General features: G+C 46.8%; 1 protein-coding gene across 1 annotated transcript in view; it reads left to right on the top strand.

Moving 5' to 3' along the window:
* Positions 1 to 19,486, top strand: part of NHLRC3 (NHL repeat containing 3) — a 119,468-nt gene that overhangs the window by 15,624 nt on the left and 84,358 nt on the right. The window contains exons 3-4 of the mRNA XM_069205485.1: positions 4,569 to 4,719; positions 15,281 to 15,481. Coding sequence (XP_069061586.1) covers positions 4,569 to 4,719; positions 15,281 to 15,481 — 352 coding nt within the window. The remainder of the gene's footprint in view (positions 1 to 4,568; positions 4,720 to 15,280; positions 15,482 to 19,486) is intronic.

The raw sequence follows: 19,486 nt of genomic DNA, 5'->3' as shown, positions 1-19,486 counted from the left end.
AGAACGCAGCAAGATAGATTCCTGCAACCTAAGACGAAGAGGACTGCTGAGCTGAAAAACCTGCAGAGAAGACGGAGACACCAACTGCTTTGGCCCCACCTCTACTGGCCTGTCTCCCCACTTCTAAAGACACTGCTCCAGCGACGCGTTCCACAGGGTCCAGCGACCTCTGAAGCCTCAGAGGACTACCCTGCATCTAGAAAGACCAAGAACTACCGAGGACAGCGGCTCTGCTCCACAAAGACTGCAACTTTGCAACAAAGAAGCAACTTTGAAACAACACACGTTTCCCGCTGGAAGCGTGAGACTTTGCACTCTGCACCCGACGCCCCCGGCTCGACTTGTGGAGAACAAACACCACAGGGAGGACTCCCCGGTGACTACGAGACCGTGAGTAGCCAAAGTTGACCCACCTTATCCCCCACAGCGACGCCTGCAGAGGGAATCCCGAGGCTCCCCCTGACCGTGACTGCCTGCTTCAAAGACCGGACGCCTGATAAAGACACTGCACCGGCAGCCCCCAGGACCTGAGGATCCGGCCTCCAGTTCAAGAGCGACTCCCAGGTGGCCCTCTCCCTTGCCCAGGTGGTGGCTACCCCGAGGAGCCCCCCCCCATTACCTGCCTGCATCGCTGAAGAGACCCCTTGGTCTCCCATTGAATCCTATTGCGAACCCGACACCTGTTTGCACACTGCACCCGGCCGCCCCCGTGCCGCTGAGGGTGTACTTTCTGTGCTGACTTGTGTCCCCCCCCCTCCCCGGTGCCCTACAAAACCCCCCCCTGGTCTGCCCTCTGAAGACGCGGGTACTTACCTGCTGGCAGACTGGAACCGGGGCACCCCCTTCTCCATTGAAGCCTTTGCGTTTTGGGCACCACTTTGACCTCTGCACCTGACCGGCCCTGAGCTGCTGGTGTGGTAACTTTGGGGTTGCGCTGAACCCCCAACGGTGGGCTACCTTGGACCCAAACTTGAACCCTGTAGGTGGTTTACTTACCTGCAAAACTAACAAACACTTACCTCCCCCAGGAACTGTTGAAAATTGCACTGTCTAGTTTTAAAATAGCTTACTGCCATTTGTGTTAAAACTGTATATGCTATTTTGCTAATTCAAAGTTCCTAAGTGAAATAACTTTCATTTAAATTATTGTTTGTAAATCTGGAACCTGTGGTTCTTAAAATAAACTAAGAAAATATATTTTTCTATATAAAAACCTATTGGCCTGGAATTGTCTTTGAGTGTGTGTTCCTCATTTATTGCCTGTGTGTGTACAACAAATGCTTAACACTACCCTCTGATAAGCCTACTGCTCGACCACACTACCACAAAATAGAGCATTAGAATTATCTCTTTTTGCCACTATCTTACCTCTAAGGGGAACCCTTGGACTCTGTGCATGCTATTTCTTACTTTGAAATAGTACATACAGAGCCAACTTCCTACAGAGAGGATGAGGTGTTGAGTCCATGGGTTTTGGCAATGCTGGTCAGAGGTGTCATATGTGTTGAAGAGGATGGGGCTGAGCGAACATCCTTGCGGTACTCCACCGGAACTCATCATGTAGTGCAAAAAGTGTGGGGGGGGGGCGTTGCCCCTCCGCCCTAAAGGACGGACACTAGAAATTCTCTAACATGCCTGCATATCCAGGAATCACTCTACATAAAAGTGCATGTGTTTTCTCAAACTGATTATTTTTTTGTTTCTTATAAATATTTGTGTTGTTTTTTCAACCTCTTCATTTATCTCAAAAACAAATATAATTAAACACTTCAAGAGCAGTGGTATATGCTTTGAAAAATTGATAAACACAATTTACAACGGTTTCATTAGATTTTCCTATTAACTGTTTCATAATTACAACTTTCTCATAGAGATAGCTTATAGTTGCCATTCACTCACTGTATAGTAATTAGTCAACGCCCACATTATCTCCAGGTCTCCCACAATGTTTATAACGTTTTTGGACAACCTCAACTATCGTACATCATTTTTCGGCCTCCATACACCAGTCAAAATGATTGTGATTTTGCTTTGCAGTCAGAACGCCAGTGCTACCCCAATATAGGCTATTTCCCTACCACTGCCAATGTTATATCCAGGAACGGTTAATGATATATAGAAACCCCCATACCCTCCCATACTCCCAAAATGGCCAACGTTTGGGATTTCTTCCTGAAAAATCGAATTCTGGGGCCTTGCCATACTTAATTGGTAGAATGTGCCATCTTGTCCATAGTCTCTCAGACTTTCTGTCAGATCTCCTTAACAAAACAATTTTAGCTTTATTCTTGAGTAGTAGTTGATCCTACCCAGTATTTCATTTGTATGAGTCTGGAGTTTGCTCTAATTGACACTTCTGTTGGATACGTTAAGGCTTCTTGCCAGTCAAGGTCTTCCAGTCTCCATATATTCCTTTCCTATTTAGCTTTTAGTTTGGGTAGCGTATGTTTACCATTCGTCAGTGTCTAATATTTTGGAACTTTTTTTATATATCTTCCTTGTATCAAGCTGCAGCTGCCCACCCCTGGGATGCAGACAGTGTCCCATAAGCTACATACATTTGTGTGGCAGAAAGTTTCTTAATTTGCAGGCAACAGCAATCTTTCTACCATGCAGCATTCCCAGAATTCTGCTCATAAAAACCAGTACCCCACATGTGCGAGTGGGCCTAACTCCTTTGAGAGGAAAGGAAAATAATTATAATTGCATACTGGTACTCGAAGTATATTTTCAAAAGACCTTATTGAGATGTGGGTAGCTGCTGATTTGTTGGATAAAAATGATACCTCATGTGTGCGTGAGGGCCCGTTGATGATACAAGAACGGACTAAAACTGTTTCTGTGTGAGGTCAATGTAGCATCATTGTAGTCTTCAAGTAGTTACAGTTTTGTCCTGTTGTGTGCAATAATCTCTGTCACACCTTTGGAGTACCTTTTTATCTGGAATGATGTAGGGGCATTGGATGACAGCAAGGGACAGCTCCCACCCAATTAATTACATAAAAACGGTGTCTAGTGGGCTCTACTCTCCCCTGTGGTACCTTCATTCCTTTGGGGGTAGGGAGGTATGTTTTATAAGTAAAGTTTGATATTTACGAGACATTTTGGGTAAGAAATCGTAGTGTGATTCATGCAAGCTGCACTATCCTGCTCTTGTTTGATGTCCAGCTTTCCAGAAAAGTCTAAGGATTTTAGGTTTCCTTGGCAGCCCCGGGGCACAAATACTGTAGCTACTCACATAACAAAAATTCAGTCTAAATTGCAAAGTATATTTTGGTGTTCCTAATATATAATTTGCACTTTTCTTGTTTCAGGCGTTACACCTTCCAACACAAGTCAAGTACAGTAATTATCTGGAGAAGATTGGGGCTGCTGGGTGGTTAAACTGCAGTTTCCTAAATTTTCTCTCTCAGAAATATAATGAAATTCTATTTTGTGAAGCAAAGTTTGCCATTTGCAGGGCATTCTGGGGAAAAAAACTATTGGCCTCTACACAATTCATGCCATCATCGTCGCTGATGACACTATAGTTTTCTGAAATGTCTGGGGGTGATAGGTTTCTTTGAGTGCCCTTTGACTATGGGTCTGAATATGACCCTCACACAGATGTCTCTCTTATCCAAACATCTTTTCCTCTCTTCATATGGTTATGCTAAGCTAGAACTGCCCCACATGTCAAGAAAGGGTTCAGCCTGAGGAGGATGGGTGTTAGCCATGAGTACTTAAGGGGGGGGGGGGGTAATTATAAACATAAAACGTTTGCTTGTTGTCTGTACTTTACATAGACTACAGCTGTGGCCTTCTGTACAGCACAGTACATTCATCCAAGAGCATGGCCCTATATAAAGGTAACTGCACATGCTCAGTGCATACTCTGTGGGAACGTTCCTGTGGCTAAGCATACAGTGAGGTATTCCTATTCTTAGGCCATTTCCTATAACCATATCCAAAGGTATGGCCTAAACCTTGCCCTGTACAAAAAAATCCCAATTTCAGTACTCGTAGGACACAGCTTTTGTGTGGTGCTGTGCAAATGGGTTGACCCCTGGTAATGCTGTGCGCACATAGTTCCTGTGTACTCTAAAGTGCAGGCTGGGTGTAAGACATTGTCCTTGGCCAATGTCTATACACAGCACCAATATCTAGAACACTCTGTGATCACAAATGGTCTTGGCTCATGCCCTCTATGCAGTACCCACAAACCACATTTTCTATGATAAATGTATGGCCAAAATATATTAAAATACAGCACCAATATCTAGAGTACTCTGTGAACACAAATGGTCTTGGATCGTGCCCTCTAGTATGCACAAAGCACAGCCTATGATAAATGTATGACCAAATATATTTTCAGTAGGCAGTAAGTATCATATCTTTCCATATTTTCTTTATTTGGTTGAGTATTGGTTGAGTATGTATTTATTCAGTTGTCTTTTGTTATGAAATTACCAACACTTGTGAGATCCAACTGAAAGGTGCTGTAATGTTTTTAAACTATGCAACAAGACGTTTCAGATTTAGGTTTATTTGGGCTTTTGCTTACATGTATTATCATTTCTTGTTTTCAGAGAGGGGAGAATGTACCCAAGGTTCTGGTGTTCACAGAAGATGGTCTTTTCCTTGGTGCTTGGAACAACTCATCAATTGAGATGCCTCATGGTATATTCACAGTCAACAATGTCACTCACCAGTCAGTGTGGATAACAGATGTTGGAAAAGGTAATGCATTGTAGATATCTATTTAACAGTCTAAACAATGGCTTTGAAATTCCTTTAAGTGGCAATTTGCTAAATGAATAAATCGACTTCTTCACCAACTGCACATTTTAAATAGACATTTGGTGCCATTATGATGCTCAAATGTTGCTGCCTGGTGGTGCTGCTGGGTGCTTCTCTAAGCATGCACATCTTGGAGTAACACAGGATCTCGTAGTGTGCTTCAGAAATCTGAAAACAATGATGCTGGAGATGTACCAACTCTGTGCATTATGGAAACATTTGGTAGTTTTCTTCTGAATCAATTTCTATTGATATGAAGGACCTGCATGGGGATGCATGAGGATGTTGTTCCAAGATGTCTCCCTAAAATACCATATTCTCACTTTTACAGAGTCATTTTGAGTATGTTAAACAGTACTCCAGTATAACTAATTTGCAAGCTACTAAATAAAATTCACTAAGGTGCTGGTGGAAATTTCTACCTATGCCTGTCCTGTATCTTGAGCCCATTTCACAAAAGGTCCAATTAGCAAAGATTTACTCATGTAGCACTCACGAAAGTCATGAATAAGCCAAGAGTAATGCAGAAGGGTAAGTCAGTTACAGTTCACTAAAGTTAAACTCCCATATACTCCAGTAGTACTACAGCCTAAACAGGCTCAAATCTGTTGCAGCCTAATCTTTGGGTGTCTCTACCACACATTGCCACTCCTAGGTCCTGCAAGGAAATCACATGCAAATCCATTGAGGTTGGCGTTAAAGCTATCAGCACAAAGTATGGCTCCTTTAAAATAGTTAAAAAAAACAAAATCTAGTCTGTGGAGATTTACGCATGTAAATGTACCTTCATGATTTGGGCCTAGAAGGATGTCAGGAGCACTGTTGAAATCAAGGATAGGCAAGGAGTGGTACAAGAGTAAGTCACACCTACTCTGTGCAAAACTTTGTGATTCGGTCCCAGCGTTTTTAAAGATTGCCAAAGCACTCTCCAAAATTAATTTTATGTAAGATATTCTTATGTGAAAACCTAACCACTTTTCTATAGATAACATTTGGGGTAACATCATCAGTGTTCAAGCTTGGAATTTTCTACAGGATTAAAACAATTAGTATTGTATCATCCACAAAAATTAAGAGGGCAATTCGCAGGACCTATCCTTGAGGGGAACATTTGACTGCCATTTAGTACTCACAGCAGATCTGAGCAAATCTGATGCATAAATCAAAAACAACGTTTTGGCCATAGCTCAACTCTGGTGTAAACCATTTTAGTTTGTATTCTTTGAGTTAGGCTACAGCCTGAGCATCTGAGTCCATGAGAATGTTTCACCATCTATCATTGTGGATTGCAATAATTAAGGTTAACAGGACTTATGTGATTCCCAGATTTGTCATTGTTTTACCATACAATTTGAGGATCAATGTATTCAAATGAATGCCGGATACTGCAGTTGTTTATAAACGCAATGAACTGAAATGCCTCATGGTATGCTTACAGCCAACAAATGTCACTCACTAGTCAATGTGGATAACAGAAGTTGGAAAAGGTAATTCATCATAATGCTTTATCGTCTACGAACGCCAGATACTACGGTCCATTGATGTGGTTCTTGAATAAAGTGTATATAAATTCCACCATCTATGGGCACTGTGTACTTTTCCAAATGTGACCGATTCAATGGTTGGTCGTTGCCAGAACTTACTGTCTTCTCCTGTTGCATTTGATTTTCTCATTTTCTAATATGTGAGGGAACAGGTGTGAAATTACCTTTTTTCACATAACAAAGACTACAATTTGTGCACTGGTTTGTAGATCAGATGTATTCTTTATTTGAAATAGGGACAGGAAAGTATACATAATGGGATATAATGATAAATAGGTAATATGTTTTACTTTTTAATATATAGAGGACTCCAAACATTTGGGGAATTGCAGTAAGGTTTCATTGGAAAGTGTCAGACATCCAAATTGAATTTCACAGTGGGATTCTCAATGTTGGGGAAAACTATGATGTCAGCTGAATTAGAGGTCATAAGAATAACAACATTATATTGATTGTAAAAGTGGTGTGGCATTTGCCCTTTTATATGCCTCAAATCTGTATGATGCTATTGTGGCACCCAAAGAATTATTGTGAGACGTTACATTCAGTAGGGATGCTAGATTTTTTATTTTATTTTTATTTTATTGAGTTTTACAAAGTACAAAACATGCAATAACACAAACAAACCCCTCATTATAGCAACAAACTGCACATGTTACAACCCTCCTCAGCTGCAGCATTTATCCCGGTCAACAAAGAACTCCAAGTGTTTCTCACATTATGCATCAATATCAAGGGCCACATCTCCGGCCCATCCCGCCGGGCTTCCATTCGACATGGTCCGCATATTCAGTCCAGGAGGTTTGTCATATCAGACATCAAAGACAATATGCCATCGAAAGAGGGGTGAAGCAACAAAAAGAACAACCAGAAAGGCAGGTAGGGCGCACAAACCAAACTATACCAGCAGACCTCAACAATACACAATCATAACCCAATCAGGGGAGAATAGGAAGCATCAAGCGCGGGCAAACTCATATCATTCCACCTGCACATTTCTAGACGTCAGATACTCACTCAGCGGAGCCCAGATATCCCGCTGCCGGGAACTTCCAGGCATAAGCTCCCAGAAGACCGTCAGCTGATCATGACAAAAGGCAGCATCCCGCAGCCATTCGGATCTACGCGGCGCCCGCCCCTTGCCCCAGCACATGGCAACTCTGCGCTTGGCCAGTAGCAAAAGTAAGCCCACCAGCCGCCTATGCGGTCCCTTAATCTCATCCACACACCCAAGCAGCGCAACCCTAGGAGAGATGGGTATCTCAGAGCCAGTTACCACAGTAATCGTATGCAAAACCTGCACCCAAAAAGCATGAACTTCCGCACACTCCCACGCCATGTGCAGAAAACCCGCATCCGGCACATGGCAGCGCTCACAGCATGCATCCGCTCGCAAACCCATGGAGTGGAGCCCGCTGGGAGTATAATAGAGACGATGCAAAAACTTAAAATGCACCAGCCGTAACCTATAATTTGGGGACAGCACTCTCATGTGGGCACAACAGCCTCGCCACATTGCCTCTGTGATAGGTTCCCCCACGCGACCCTAGAGGACTCCCCAGAGCCGCCTCTCGTCTCCTGCATGCAATTATACAGTCTGGTAACCAGCTTACTCGGTGACCGCGCGCAGCACAACACTTCCAGGGCACGGAACTCCGTGAGTGCCCCCGACGAGCCAAGAAATCGGTCCCGCAACAGAGCACGAACCCTAAGAGCATACATGCGCTGCAACGCCGTCCCGCCACTGCCATCTACCACCTCCGAAAGGCCAATCAAGCGACCGTCCACAAGCCAGTCCCCCAGCCCCGTCAAGCCCGCATCTCGGAGAAAACCACGCACCCCGCCGTCTCGGAACATCTGAGCATCAGCGACCGCCATAACGGGCAACGAGGGAGCAAACGGCGCATTAACCCCAGAATGCTGCATCAACATCCCCCACGCTCTCGCTGTACATGCCACCGTATCAATTCCCTTAGGCCGAGACAGAGCCCGGCCCCCAAGCACACGCAGCAATCCATCCGGCTACACCACATTGCTCTCAGGTGCCAGATGTGGCAAGTATCGAATCGGATTCAACCAATAGTATGCAAAGTGCGCTTGCGCACAGTTATAGTATAACTCCAGATCCGGAGCAGCAAGCCCACCTAACTCAAACGGTAGCGTCAGCCTCTCCCAGGAGATGCCGGACCGGCGTCCCGCCCATACCAAGCGAATCAGCGCAGAGCGCAGGTGTCGCAGGAAACCCCGCATGAGCGGAAGAGGGAGGTTAACGAAGAGATACAGGAACTTAGGAAGAACCACCATCTTCTTAATGGCGATACGCCCAATTAACGATAGTGGTAGGGTGCGCCAAGTCTCAACCTTCTCCTCAAGCCACGACATTGCAGCGCCATAATTAGCCAGCCAAAGTGTATGCCTGCCACAGCTCAGCTGAACCCCCAGATAGCGCACCGGCCCCTCCGCCCAGCCCATGGGGTATCGAGAATCGAACTTCACCACACTCGGAGTCAAAGGCAAGACCACCGACTTCGACCAGTTGATCATGATGCCAGAGAAGGTGCCAAAGCGCACGATTTCTTCCAATAAGATGTTTAAGTTTCGATCGGGATTCCGCACGTATAGCGCAATGTCATCAGCATACATAGATACCAAGATAGGTCTCTGTCGGAACTGCAAGCCTCTATCATTATACTTCTGTCGCAGCCCCGCCGCCAGAGGCTCCATCGCCGCCGCGAAGAGTAGTGGGGACAGCGGTCATCCCTGGCGCGTACCGCGGGCAACAGGGAATGGGGCCGACACGCACCCGTTGAGACGCAACCGAGCAGTGGGCAGAGTGTACAGTAATCTAATCAACTGCACAAACCGTGCGCTGAGACCTGCCCGTGCCAGAAGTGCAAACATATACTCCCATGCCAGAGAGTCAAAGGCCTTGGCGGCATCGAGAAATACCGCCGCCGCTCTGTCCTCCGCCCCCAACGAGCCCGCCACTGCAAAAAATGTGCACAAGTTGTGACACGTGGACCTCCCATTGACAAATCCCGACTGATCTGGGAGCACCAGTTTGGGGAGAAGTGGTTGCAAACGCGCCGCAATCATTTTTGCCAGGATTTTGTTATCAATGTTAATCATAGAGAGTGGGCGATACAAGTCGCATCGAGCCAGATCCTTCCCAGGTTTTAAGAATCGTTAATATCAAAGCCTCCCGGAGCGAGGCAGGAAGGGACTCAGTCTCCAGAGACTCCGCGTATACCTCCAAAAGGCACGGGGAGAGAATATCCACATATTCCTTATAAAACGCTGGGGTCAGGCCGTCAACGCCTCCTCCACAGAAAACGGTACATCCAGGTACGACCTGTGTGTCTCATCAAACCACACCAGTGCAATATCCGCAAAATACGTCTGCGCAGCTGCCGCATTCAGGCCCTCCGGGGCAGCATAGAGCTGCGCAAAATATTCTGTAAAAATTTGCATTACACCATTCGTTCCAGTCACCTTCTCTCCCCCAGTGCCAACAACCTCAGTGACATAGTTACTGGCCCAGGGCCGGCGCAACATATCTGCGAGTGTGCGCCCAGCTCTCTCTCCCTCTCCATAGCGGCGAGCCCGCGCATGCCTCCCAGTAAAACAAATTTCTCTTAGGGAGGCCTCCTCATATAAGGACACCTCTCGTCGGATCTCCGCAAGTACCTCGCCAGACCAATTCTCAGCCTGACGCCGCTCCAGCTCCACAAGCCTCCCCTCGATGTCAGCCATCTCCCGCCTCAAGGCCTTCAATGTACCATGTAGTTTCGAGAGACATATGCCCCTAATGACTACCTTAAATGCCTCCCATGATGTACCGGCCGACCTCACAGAGCCCCGATTCTCAGCAAAAAACAGCATAATAGCCTCGCGCACCTCCGCCCAAAAGGCCGCATCACGAAGTGCCCCGCAGGGCAACCGCCACATAAATGACTGGTTCAGCTCGCTAGGTATCTCCAACTCCAATCTGACCGGCGAGTGGTCCGATAGAGTGCGGGGGAGATGATCTACCGATCTCGTCCAGGCCTCCATGTCTCTTGTGCCCAGGCGGCGATCAATACGGGACCAACTGCCGTGGACATAGTTTACACACGTACCCTCTCTCGCATCTCCATGCTTCTGCCGCCACAAGTCCACTAACGCACCACTCTGCATCACTGCCGCCAGCGACTTCGCTGCCGTAACTTGCTGCACTCTGGCCACACTCTTGCGATCCATCCTAGCATCCAGAATCACGTTAAAATCACCGCCCCAAATCACTGCACCAGCACCCAACGATTCCACCAAGCGCCACAGCTCCAGGAAAAACTCTGGGTCATCTACATTCGGCCTGTAGACCGCAACAAGCCGGCAGGCTCTATCTGACAGCGTACCACTCAGTAGGACATATCTGCCATTTGGGTCGACAATCACATCCCGAGTACGCCACTGCAGACCGTTACGTATCAAGATTGCCACTCCACGAGAGTAACTAGAGTACGTCGAGCATTGGGACTCGCCAACCCACCCAGCTCTCAGTCTGCCCAGCGCAGTCGCTGCCAAATCGGTCTCCTGCAGCATACAGATATCAATTTCATGCCGTTTAACATATGCTGCCACCAACCTCGCCTTCCGCCTGTCATTGAGCCCACGCACATTCCACGTCAAGCACCGAACCACAGTCACACCATCTACCCCCATCTCTCCCCCACATGCATACGGCGCTTCGCCAGAGAGTGCATCCCCACCTGCCAAAGACTTAAAAGGGAAACAGCCAGAACAACATAGAAAACAGACACCCCGCAACCCAGCAAATCCCGCTCTCCCCCCACCCACTCAGGCCCCCCAATTGGACCATTTAAAAGACCCTCCCACTCAACCCCGAAACCCACCCCTTGAGATCAAAGCCGCAACTATCAGGACTCATCCTAGGGGCGATAGCCGGCCTAACAGGTCTCCACCCAGTATACACTAGGGAAGAGGGGCACATGGGCCAAACAGCAAAGCTAAACTCCAGGCGGTCTCGTGCACGGAAGCGGACCCGCGCACCCCAGCAGTCCCAGCCAGTACCACCAGCCCAGCAGAAAGTCATTGTCACTTAAGGCGGCACTCACCGCACCCGACCCCCCCGGCTCCGCAGCCCCCGGCCGTCCAGGCAGTCGCTGGGCTAACCTGGCCGCCTGCTTCGGGTCCATGAAGTACAGCATTTTCCCCTCATGCCGCACCCTCAACTTGGCAGGATACAACAGAGCAAACCAGACTCCAGCCTGGTTCAACAATTGTTTATTCGGCAAAAAAGCACCTCTCAGTGCCTGCACGCCCAGGGTATAATCAGGAAAAAAACAGAGTTCCGAGTTTTTGTACACCAGCGACTTCCTCTCTCTCGCCAGACGAAGAACAGTATCTCGATCCCGATAATTCAAGAGACCGTGCTATAATTGGGCGCAGAGGAGTTCCCGGCGGAGGCCGAGGCCCCAGGGATCAGTGCGCCCTCTCTACCACCAGCATCCGAGAGAGCTCGCCCCCAAACAGATCCGACAGCATACTCTCCACGAAGTCCTCCATGTGGCCCATATCAGTAGCCTCCGGCAGCCCCACAATACGAATATTATTGCGGCGCGACCTCGCCTCCAAGTCCTCATTTTTATTCCGTATCACCTCCAAAATGCGCTCTATTTGTGCAATCTGTTCTCTATCCCCCGACGTGCGTCTTCCATTTCTGACGTACGCGACTCCAATACCTCAAATCTAGAATCGTGATCATCTACCCGGGCTTTAATGCGATCAAGTTGTTCAGTCACATGATCCAGTTTCGCATCAATACCTGCCAGGCTATTCTTAAGCTCTAAGAACATGGACCGCACAGACAACTCCGGGCTCCCCTCACTGACCTCAACATCACAGGGCTGAGAGGCAGAGGCCGCGCTCCTCTTTTTCCCACTCTCCAAGGTGAGCTTTGCTTGACGCTGATCAGCCTTACCCATGATTCCGGCTCAGCCCGTAACCAACTCCTGCCGTGCAAGAGAGGTAAGTAATATCCAAGTCTGGGGACGTCTGCAATCAGGCATCCCTTTCACAGCCTCCTAGATCTCACCTCAGGACCACCAGCCGGCGCCTGGACATTCCACACAGCGGGCCAGTCCATGCCAGCACCACCTTGAACCTCCGCCAGCACCAACTCCAGCTCAGTATGTCTACGATGCACAGGACCGCGTCTGGGCCCCAGCCAGAACCAGCACCCCAGCGCGGGGAACCCCCTCTAACTCCAGGTCCTCAGATGATCGCCTCAGACCCAGCCGCAGCTCACCAGGACCAGTTTGCCACCACCTGCTCTCCAGCGACCGTCCACCACGTCCAGCCAGACCCTCTCAGGCAGCTCAAAACATGTCCGCTGTTCCAGACCTGCCGAGTTATGCAAGGACGCCGCTCCCAGAAGGCGCTCTTCAGCGGCACTCCACCAACACCTCCGGCCGTCCACTCGCCAGCAGCCGGCCTCCACGTCCAGCAGGCCTCCACCAGTCCACCGAACTAGTCCCACCTCCTCTCTGAGGTGGTCCGCTGCCAGCCCCAGCTCGGCTCCTCTCGTGCCCGCCTGCACCACCAGGCCGCTCGAGCGCAGGCACCTCCAGAAGCACCAGCGCCGCAGGATCTGCAGGGCCACGGGGTCCACGAGGGCCGCAAAGTCCACGGGGTCCACGGCCCGATCCAGCCGCCGATCAGGCCTCCAAAACGTTTCTCGCTCCCGGCACAGCGTGTTCGCCAGGAGCGGCTCGCCGCAAGCTCCCCACCCTCCGGAGCGCGCGCGTGTGGGCAGCGGCCCGTAGCTAGGCCTCCCCGCTCGAGTCTGGGTCACAACACCGGCCCGATCGCGGGTCTCCGCCACGTCTAAAATGACGGCGGGACTCACCTGGGGCCGCGCCTCAGTCCGCTCCAGCCGGCACCGCCTGCAGGAGAAATAATCAGGATAATTGGCCCGTGGCCCGGCAGAACCTCACTTAGTGCCGGCCATCTTGCCCGGCAGCCAGGCCACGCCCCCAGGGATGCTAGAATTGAATATGCCTGCTACCTGGTTTTGGTTCATTTTGGGAAATATATACATCTAATGCCCTGACAGCCAAAACTCATTGTTGTTTGACAGCTATTTCTTATGTTCCTGGTACTAAGTCTCAAACATGTTTCTGGTAGTGGAATGTCGGTTGACATGCATTGGGAGCGTTGGTATGCCTCATGAATCTGAAAGTAAATACTTTGAAACCTGGGTGCACTGTTGAGATTAAAATGTAGCACCTCTGAGTTCCCCAACATACTTTCTTTTCCTGTGGAAATGTGTCCTAGTGTCTAGCCTTTCTTATTTGACTAATTGAATTTTGTTTTCAGGGGTATTCTCGTCTTTACTTTTAAAATGACCAGGTACTTCTCATAAATCTCATAGATCTTTTAAATTCACCTCAGGTTCAGCAAATGTCTCTTATACTTTTTGAGCAGGTAAAAACAACAGTAAATAACAACACAATCAACGAAAGACATCACACATACATCATAGAAAATAACTGGCAACAGATCTTCACCGTGTGTCCGCTGACAAAGAATTTCTGGGCTAAAGTTAACAAGATTTTGGGCAATGAAAATTACCCTCAAAGCATGCACTTCTTTTCTGGAATTCAAAGTATGGGCTAGGTATTAGCGTCCATAACTGCACTCCTGACTAGGAAGTACTGGAACACTGTACAAAGTTTAAGGAATGATTCAGTCGAAATTCTGGGCCATAAAGAGTGTACAAGGCATGGAGTTGTTGTTGTGTGATTATTGTATTGAGGCCTTTCTAACTCAAACCAGCAAATGGTCTATATGAACAGTGTTTTTATTGACATGCCATACTTCCATATCTGTGAAATCCAGTTTGTTTAAGCAAGGCATTCTATCGTCATAGAATGGACAGTGTGACCTCCCAGGTGCTACATCGTTCATCAACAGTCATTTGTGCCCTTCTGCTCCAGTTATGTCAAACATTGCACATTTCTGCCTGATGTAGGTATAGTGACTGTATGGTCAATTCCTCAGTACCTATTAATTAGCCTAAGACCACAAGGACATAGTCCACAGAGGCCTATATGTTGATCTTATTTTGCTTACAGCTCATAATTCACTTGCACATGTTCTAGTCATTATGGGCTGAAAACCTATCAACTTGTGCATATCCTAATTTCGGTGTCCCTTATTGCAAAGGAGCTCTTAAATTCAACTCCTAATATGTGCTTCTCTGACCTTTGCTTACTTCCTGGCACTCACTCTTTTACAAATAAATCATTCTCTAGGTACTTTCACTTGTCCTGTACTTTGTTACATTCCAACTACGCTCAGCCTATACAAGTGCTAGTACTCACATACATATATTAAACCTATAGCTGCATAGCAAAATAGAAACGTTGTTGTCCTCGGCCTGGACTGTCACTTTGAAATCTAGGTTAAGAAGAAGTTTGCTCTGTGGTCCACCTGACGTGTTGTCAATTAAACCAAGCAATGTGTAGCATAATATGGTACTTATACATTCACAATATTCGTCTTTTTTTTTAACCTTTTTTTTTAATCAAACGTCTGTTTATGTTTGTTGAGCAGGTTTTGTTTTGGAAAACAAGCTTTCTGTACTAAATAGTAATTTAAAAATAATGAGTAAAGCACATCTTTCTATGACTCCTCCTGTTAATGTATTTTTTAAATATACTTCATATTTCATGTGCATGATTACTGACTGTGCTTTGTCTCTTCTAAAAGGATTTGTTTAGCCCCTGCTTGCATATCCAGAGTTGTCAGGAGATTCTTTAAGATCTCGTACGTCCTGCTCTTCTTTCTTTTACTTAAGGAATGATCTTCTTACCTCTAATCTCATTTTTATATTTTAATCATGAATAATATTGCAGAGATGTGGTGAAGCATGAACATCTTTGTTGTTTACATAGGATTGTATGGACACACCATTAAACAATATGACCCTTCTGGAAAACTCATTCAAGTCCTGGGCACTGCTGGTAAGGCTGGCTCAGCTCTGAATCCACTCCAGTTTGACCAGCCAGCTGAGATATGTGTGGACCAAAATGGAGAAATTTACATCGTGGATGGAGATGGTGGACTAAATAACCGACTTCTCAAATTGTCAGCAGGTGAGCTTTCCAGTTACCTGTGCAGGATTAAATATCCAGCAGTATTCTAAAAAAAAAACCAATGCAAACCATAAAGAGTTGTTTTGAACCCAAGTGTGGTACATCTAATGATGAGTTTGCACTCCAGACTGTCACTGCAGATATGCAGGTTTGAGAGTAGTGCTTGGGGCATTGTATCATGGACTTGTGAGTGAGTAGTTGGCTTGCAACCACATTGGGCCTTAAATTGAGGCACGTGTGGGTCTGTGCATACAGTGTACTTAAGCGTAGGAGAGCACAGTCCTTGAAAGTGATCTACCAGGGGAAACCATTCACATACCACCAATACCACAAATGCAGACCATTGTCAGAGACAGGGGCACCCGAAAAATACCTAACTTGAGCATTGTTAAATACTGAAGGCACTTAAGTCAAGATTATTTCTGTTTTCCTTGTTGGTGCAGGGAGCCAGGTGTTAACAGACCAGCTGATTCTATAATTGTGCTTAAAATGGAGAAGTGGCGAGCTCACCCAGACCACGCCCAAGAGACCAAGTAGGCATTGAAGTTGCAGAGGGCACGAGTCATGCTTATGGTGACCATTCAAACCTTAAATGTGTTGTGGATAGGAGGTAGGTGAGATGAACCCATATTTCTCGACAATTTGTCCTATTTAGCTAGTAGAAAAGGGCCCATTAAGATTCTTTCAGCATGGCAATGAGGGCAGATTGCCTGGACAGTGTCCCTAACTATGTGCAGATGGTGGGAGCAGCAGTGGGATGCATGAAGTAATTGCTAGTATGCTTCCAGGGGCACATTAGTTGCATTCACCTGGCCCACAGTCCACAGTTCTTATGATTGCTGCACTGGTGCCTCAGTGATTTGTCCCATTGTGCTGTTCAATAATACCATGCTGTTAGGTGCAAAGAATAGGCAAACAATGTTTCTCTTAAAGTGAGACTGGTTCAAGAATCTTGATGCTTTCAAATGAATTTCCATTTTTTGTCTTGATATAAAACCTGTCAGCATTGAGAGTAGGATTAGCTTTTTCTTTTGTTTTATAGGCTTCTGGCCTTGAAGTTTTGAAGTTGAAGAATGTCCAGTGGTGCTTTTGTTAATTCAAAATTGTACAGAATTGGTGTAATTAATTAATCACAAATAACCTTTCAGCATTAAAAGGATGTTTATTGCCAATTCCTACAAAAGATCCTCTATATGATTATCTCTTGGCTGCTCAAGAGAAGCATAACAACATTTAGAATACAGGGAGAAGTACACCAAGGCAGAGCCTAGTAGGCGTTCTCGCCAATACCCTTCACCCCCACACTCTATCAGGACAAATCCCTTCAAACAGTCAATAAAAGAGGACATCCCAAAGTCAGAAATGCATTCCTTTTTAGTAAATTCTATGTATGGAGTAGTTCTCAAACTCTTGGGGACTATATGTGAAAGCCAACAATGATCCTGGATAAATACAACAGTATTTAATGCTCAAGGGCACACCTGACCTGAATTATCTCATGCTCACTTACTCACAAATCAAGCAAAACATGGGAAAATATATGTTAGACCTGACAGCCTTAGGTTGGTCATCCCCCAACTTTTTGCCTGCCTCCCTCCACTTTTCTGACACTGTTGTTGCTGGTTTTAGGACTCTGCACACTTTACCCCTGCTAACCAGTGCTAAAGTGCATATACTCTCTCCCTTAAACATGGTAACATTGGTTCATCACCAATTGGCCTATTTAATTTACTTTCAAATACCTAGTAAAGTGCACCACATGTGCCCGGGCCTGTAAATTAAATGATACTAGTGGGCCTGCAGCACTGATTGTGCCACCCACATAAGTAGCTCTTTGCCCATGTCTCAGGCCTGCCATTGCGAGGCCTGTGTGCAGTTTCACTGCCACTTTGACGTGATATTTAAAAGCACATGTCAAGCCTTACACTCCCCTTTTTCTACATGTACGTCACCCCCTAAGGTAGGCCCTAGGTAACCCACAGGGCAGTGTGCTATGTAGGTGGAAGGCAGGATATGTACATATGTGTTTTTATATGTCCTAGTAGTGAAAAAAACTCCTAAATGTGTTGTCCACTACTGCGAGGCCTGCTCCTTTCATTGACTAGCATTAGGACGGCCCTCATATAATTTTTAAGTGGTAGATTCTGATCTGAGAGGGGTAACCAGGTCATATTTAGTATGGCCAGAATGGTAATAGAAAATCATGCTTATTGGTGATGTTGGATTTAATATTACTTCTTTAGAAATGCCACTTTTCGAAAGTGAGCATTTGTCTGCACTTAAAACCATCTGTGCTTTCCAGCCTGTCTACAATCAACGTCTGGTCTGTGCTGGTTGACAGCTCCCTTGTGCATTTCACCCAGACATCCACAAACACAGGACACTCAGTCACATCTGCATCCTGAATGGGTCCCAAGGAGGATCTGGAGAGTTTGACCTAGCCAAGCTGGAGGCATACACTGTCAGCCAGCCGAAAGGGTTCTGCAAGGGGATGGGCGTACCTACTCGAAGAGCCTTCAAGAAGGAGGAGTACTAAGAGGCGCCTAGGGCCTGGGCAGAAGCTCGATCACAAGAGCATGTTGATTTGGGAGAGCAAGTGGATGGCTCTCCCGAGGATTTGCTAACAGTAGTGGGGGGTGACACTCTTGAATTTGTGCCCCCTGAAAAAGAAGGGAGCAGTGTCTCAAATCATGGCCTGACAGCAGAGGAAAGGAGAGAGAATTTAGGCTACAGTTGGCCAGATTGCAAATGGAGGCAGAGGAAAGGAAGACTGAGAGGGCCTTGGTAGAAAAGAAAGTATTATCAGCTAATGAACTGAGTATTAAAGAGCTGGACATCAAGGCTAGGCAGTCTGAGTCCAGAAGTGATGGTGGCAGCATACATACAGGAGCTGCGGGAGACGAAAAGGTTTGTATGCCCAAGTATGTGGTGTCAAGTTATGTTGTGGGAGATGCCATTGATAAAGGGTTTTCTTCATATGACGTTGCACTAAGGGCTCATGGAGTTCCTGAAGAGCAATGGGAGGCGGGCTTGTGGAAACACTTGGGAGGGACACACTTCTCATATTAGAGGTTGGGGACTTGACCAAGTATACCCCTATGAAAGCCATATTACTTGCCAAATTTGGACAGACTTCTGAAAAGTATAGCCAAAAATTCACCAACGGTAGCAAATTCCACGACCAAACCTGGGTAGACTTTGATGATTTTTCTAGTAGGGCACTGGATGTCTGGGTGCTGGGCAGTAAAGTAAATGATGATATGGGTTTGTACAATTTGATCCTGAGAGAGCTTATGCTCAGCATTTGCTTTACAGAGTTGCGCCAGCACCTAGTTGACACTAAGTTGACTGATCCCAGGAAGTTTGCTGAGGAGGCGAATCTCTGGGCTAGGTCCAGAGTGTCCAAAAAGGTATCTGGGGTGACACCCACAAAGGTGGTCAGGGTCCTCAACAGAAGACGTGGGGGGTAAAATGTTAAAAAAAAAAAAGAAGTTCTCAAAAGGGCCCTAAAATAATTATCAAGGGAATAGTGGTAACCAATCCTAGTCTGATTCTAAAAAGAAAGGGTTCTTTGATCATAAGCCAGAGATGTTTGTACCCCAATGCATAGAATGCTTCAAGTATGATCACTCTAAGGGCGACTCCAGATGTCCAAAGAGGGCACAGCCCCCACTGGAAGGCAGACACCTGGGTTGGCTAGTGTAGCGCTCGGGGAGGAGGTAGTCCCAGTTATTTTTGGGGAACAGACAGAGGTAACCCTAGTGTCCTTGGGGGATGCAGAAATGGTGTCAAAAGCCCACTTGCCTGCCACTACTTCCAAATATAGTCAGTCGGTCACCATTAATGGGCAACGGGTGGAGGCTCTGTGTGACACAGGAGCCAGCATGACTACGGTCAAGGGTCAGCTGGTGTCAGCAGAGCAGCTCCAACGAACACATTCCACCAAGTCATAGTTGCCGACAATCGTAAGAGCTACCTACCAGTAACTCTGGTTCCCTTTGAGTA

This window comes from Pleurodeles waltl, chromosome 8 (genome assembly GCF_031143425.1).
Source record: "Pleurodeles waltl isolate 20211129_DDA chromosome 8, aPleWal1.hap1.20221129, whole genome shotgun sequence".
Taxonomy (NCBI): Eukaryota; Metazoa; Chordata; class Amphibia; order Caudata; family Salamandridae; genus Pleurodeles; species Pleurodeles waltl.
Note: the sequence above shows the minus strand (reverse complement) of the source record. Positions and strands in the feature narration are given on the sequence as shown.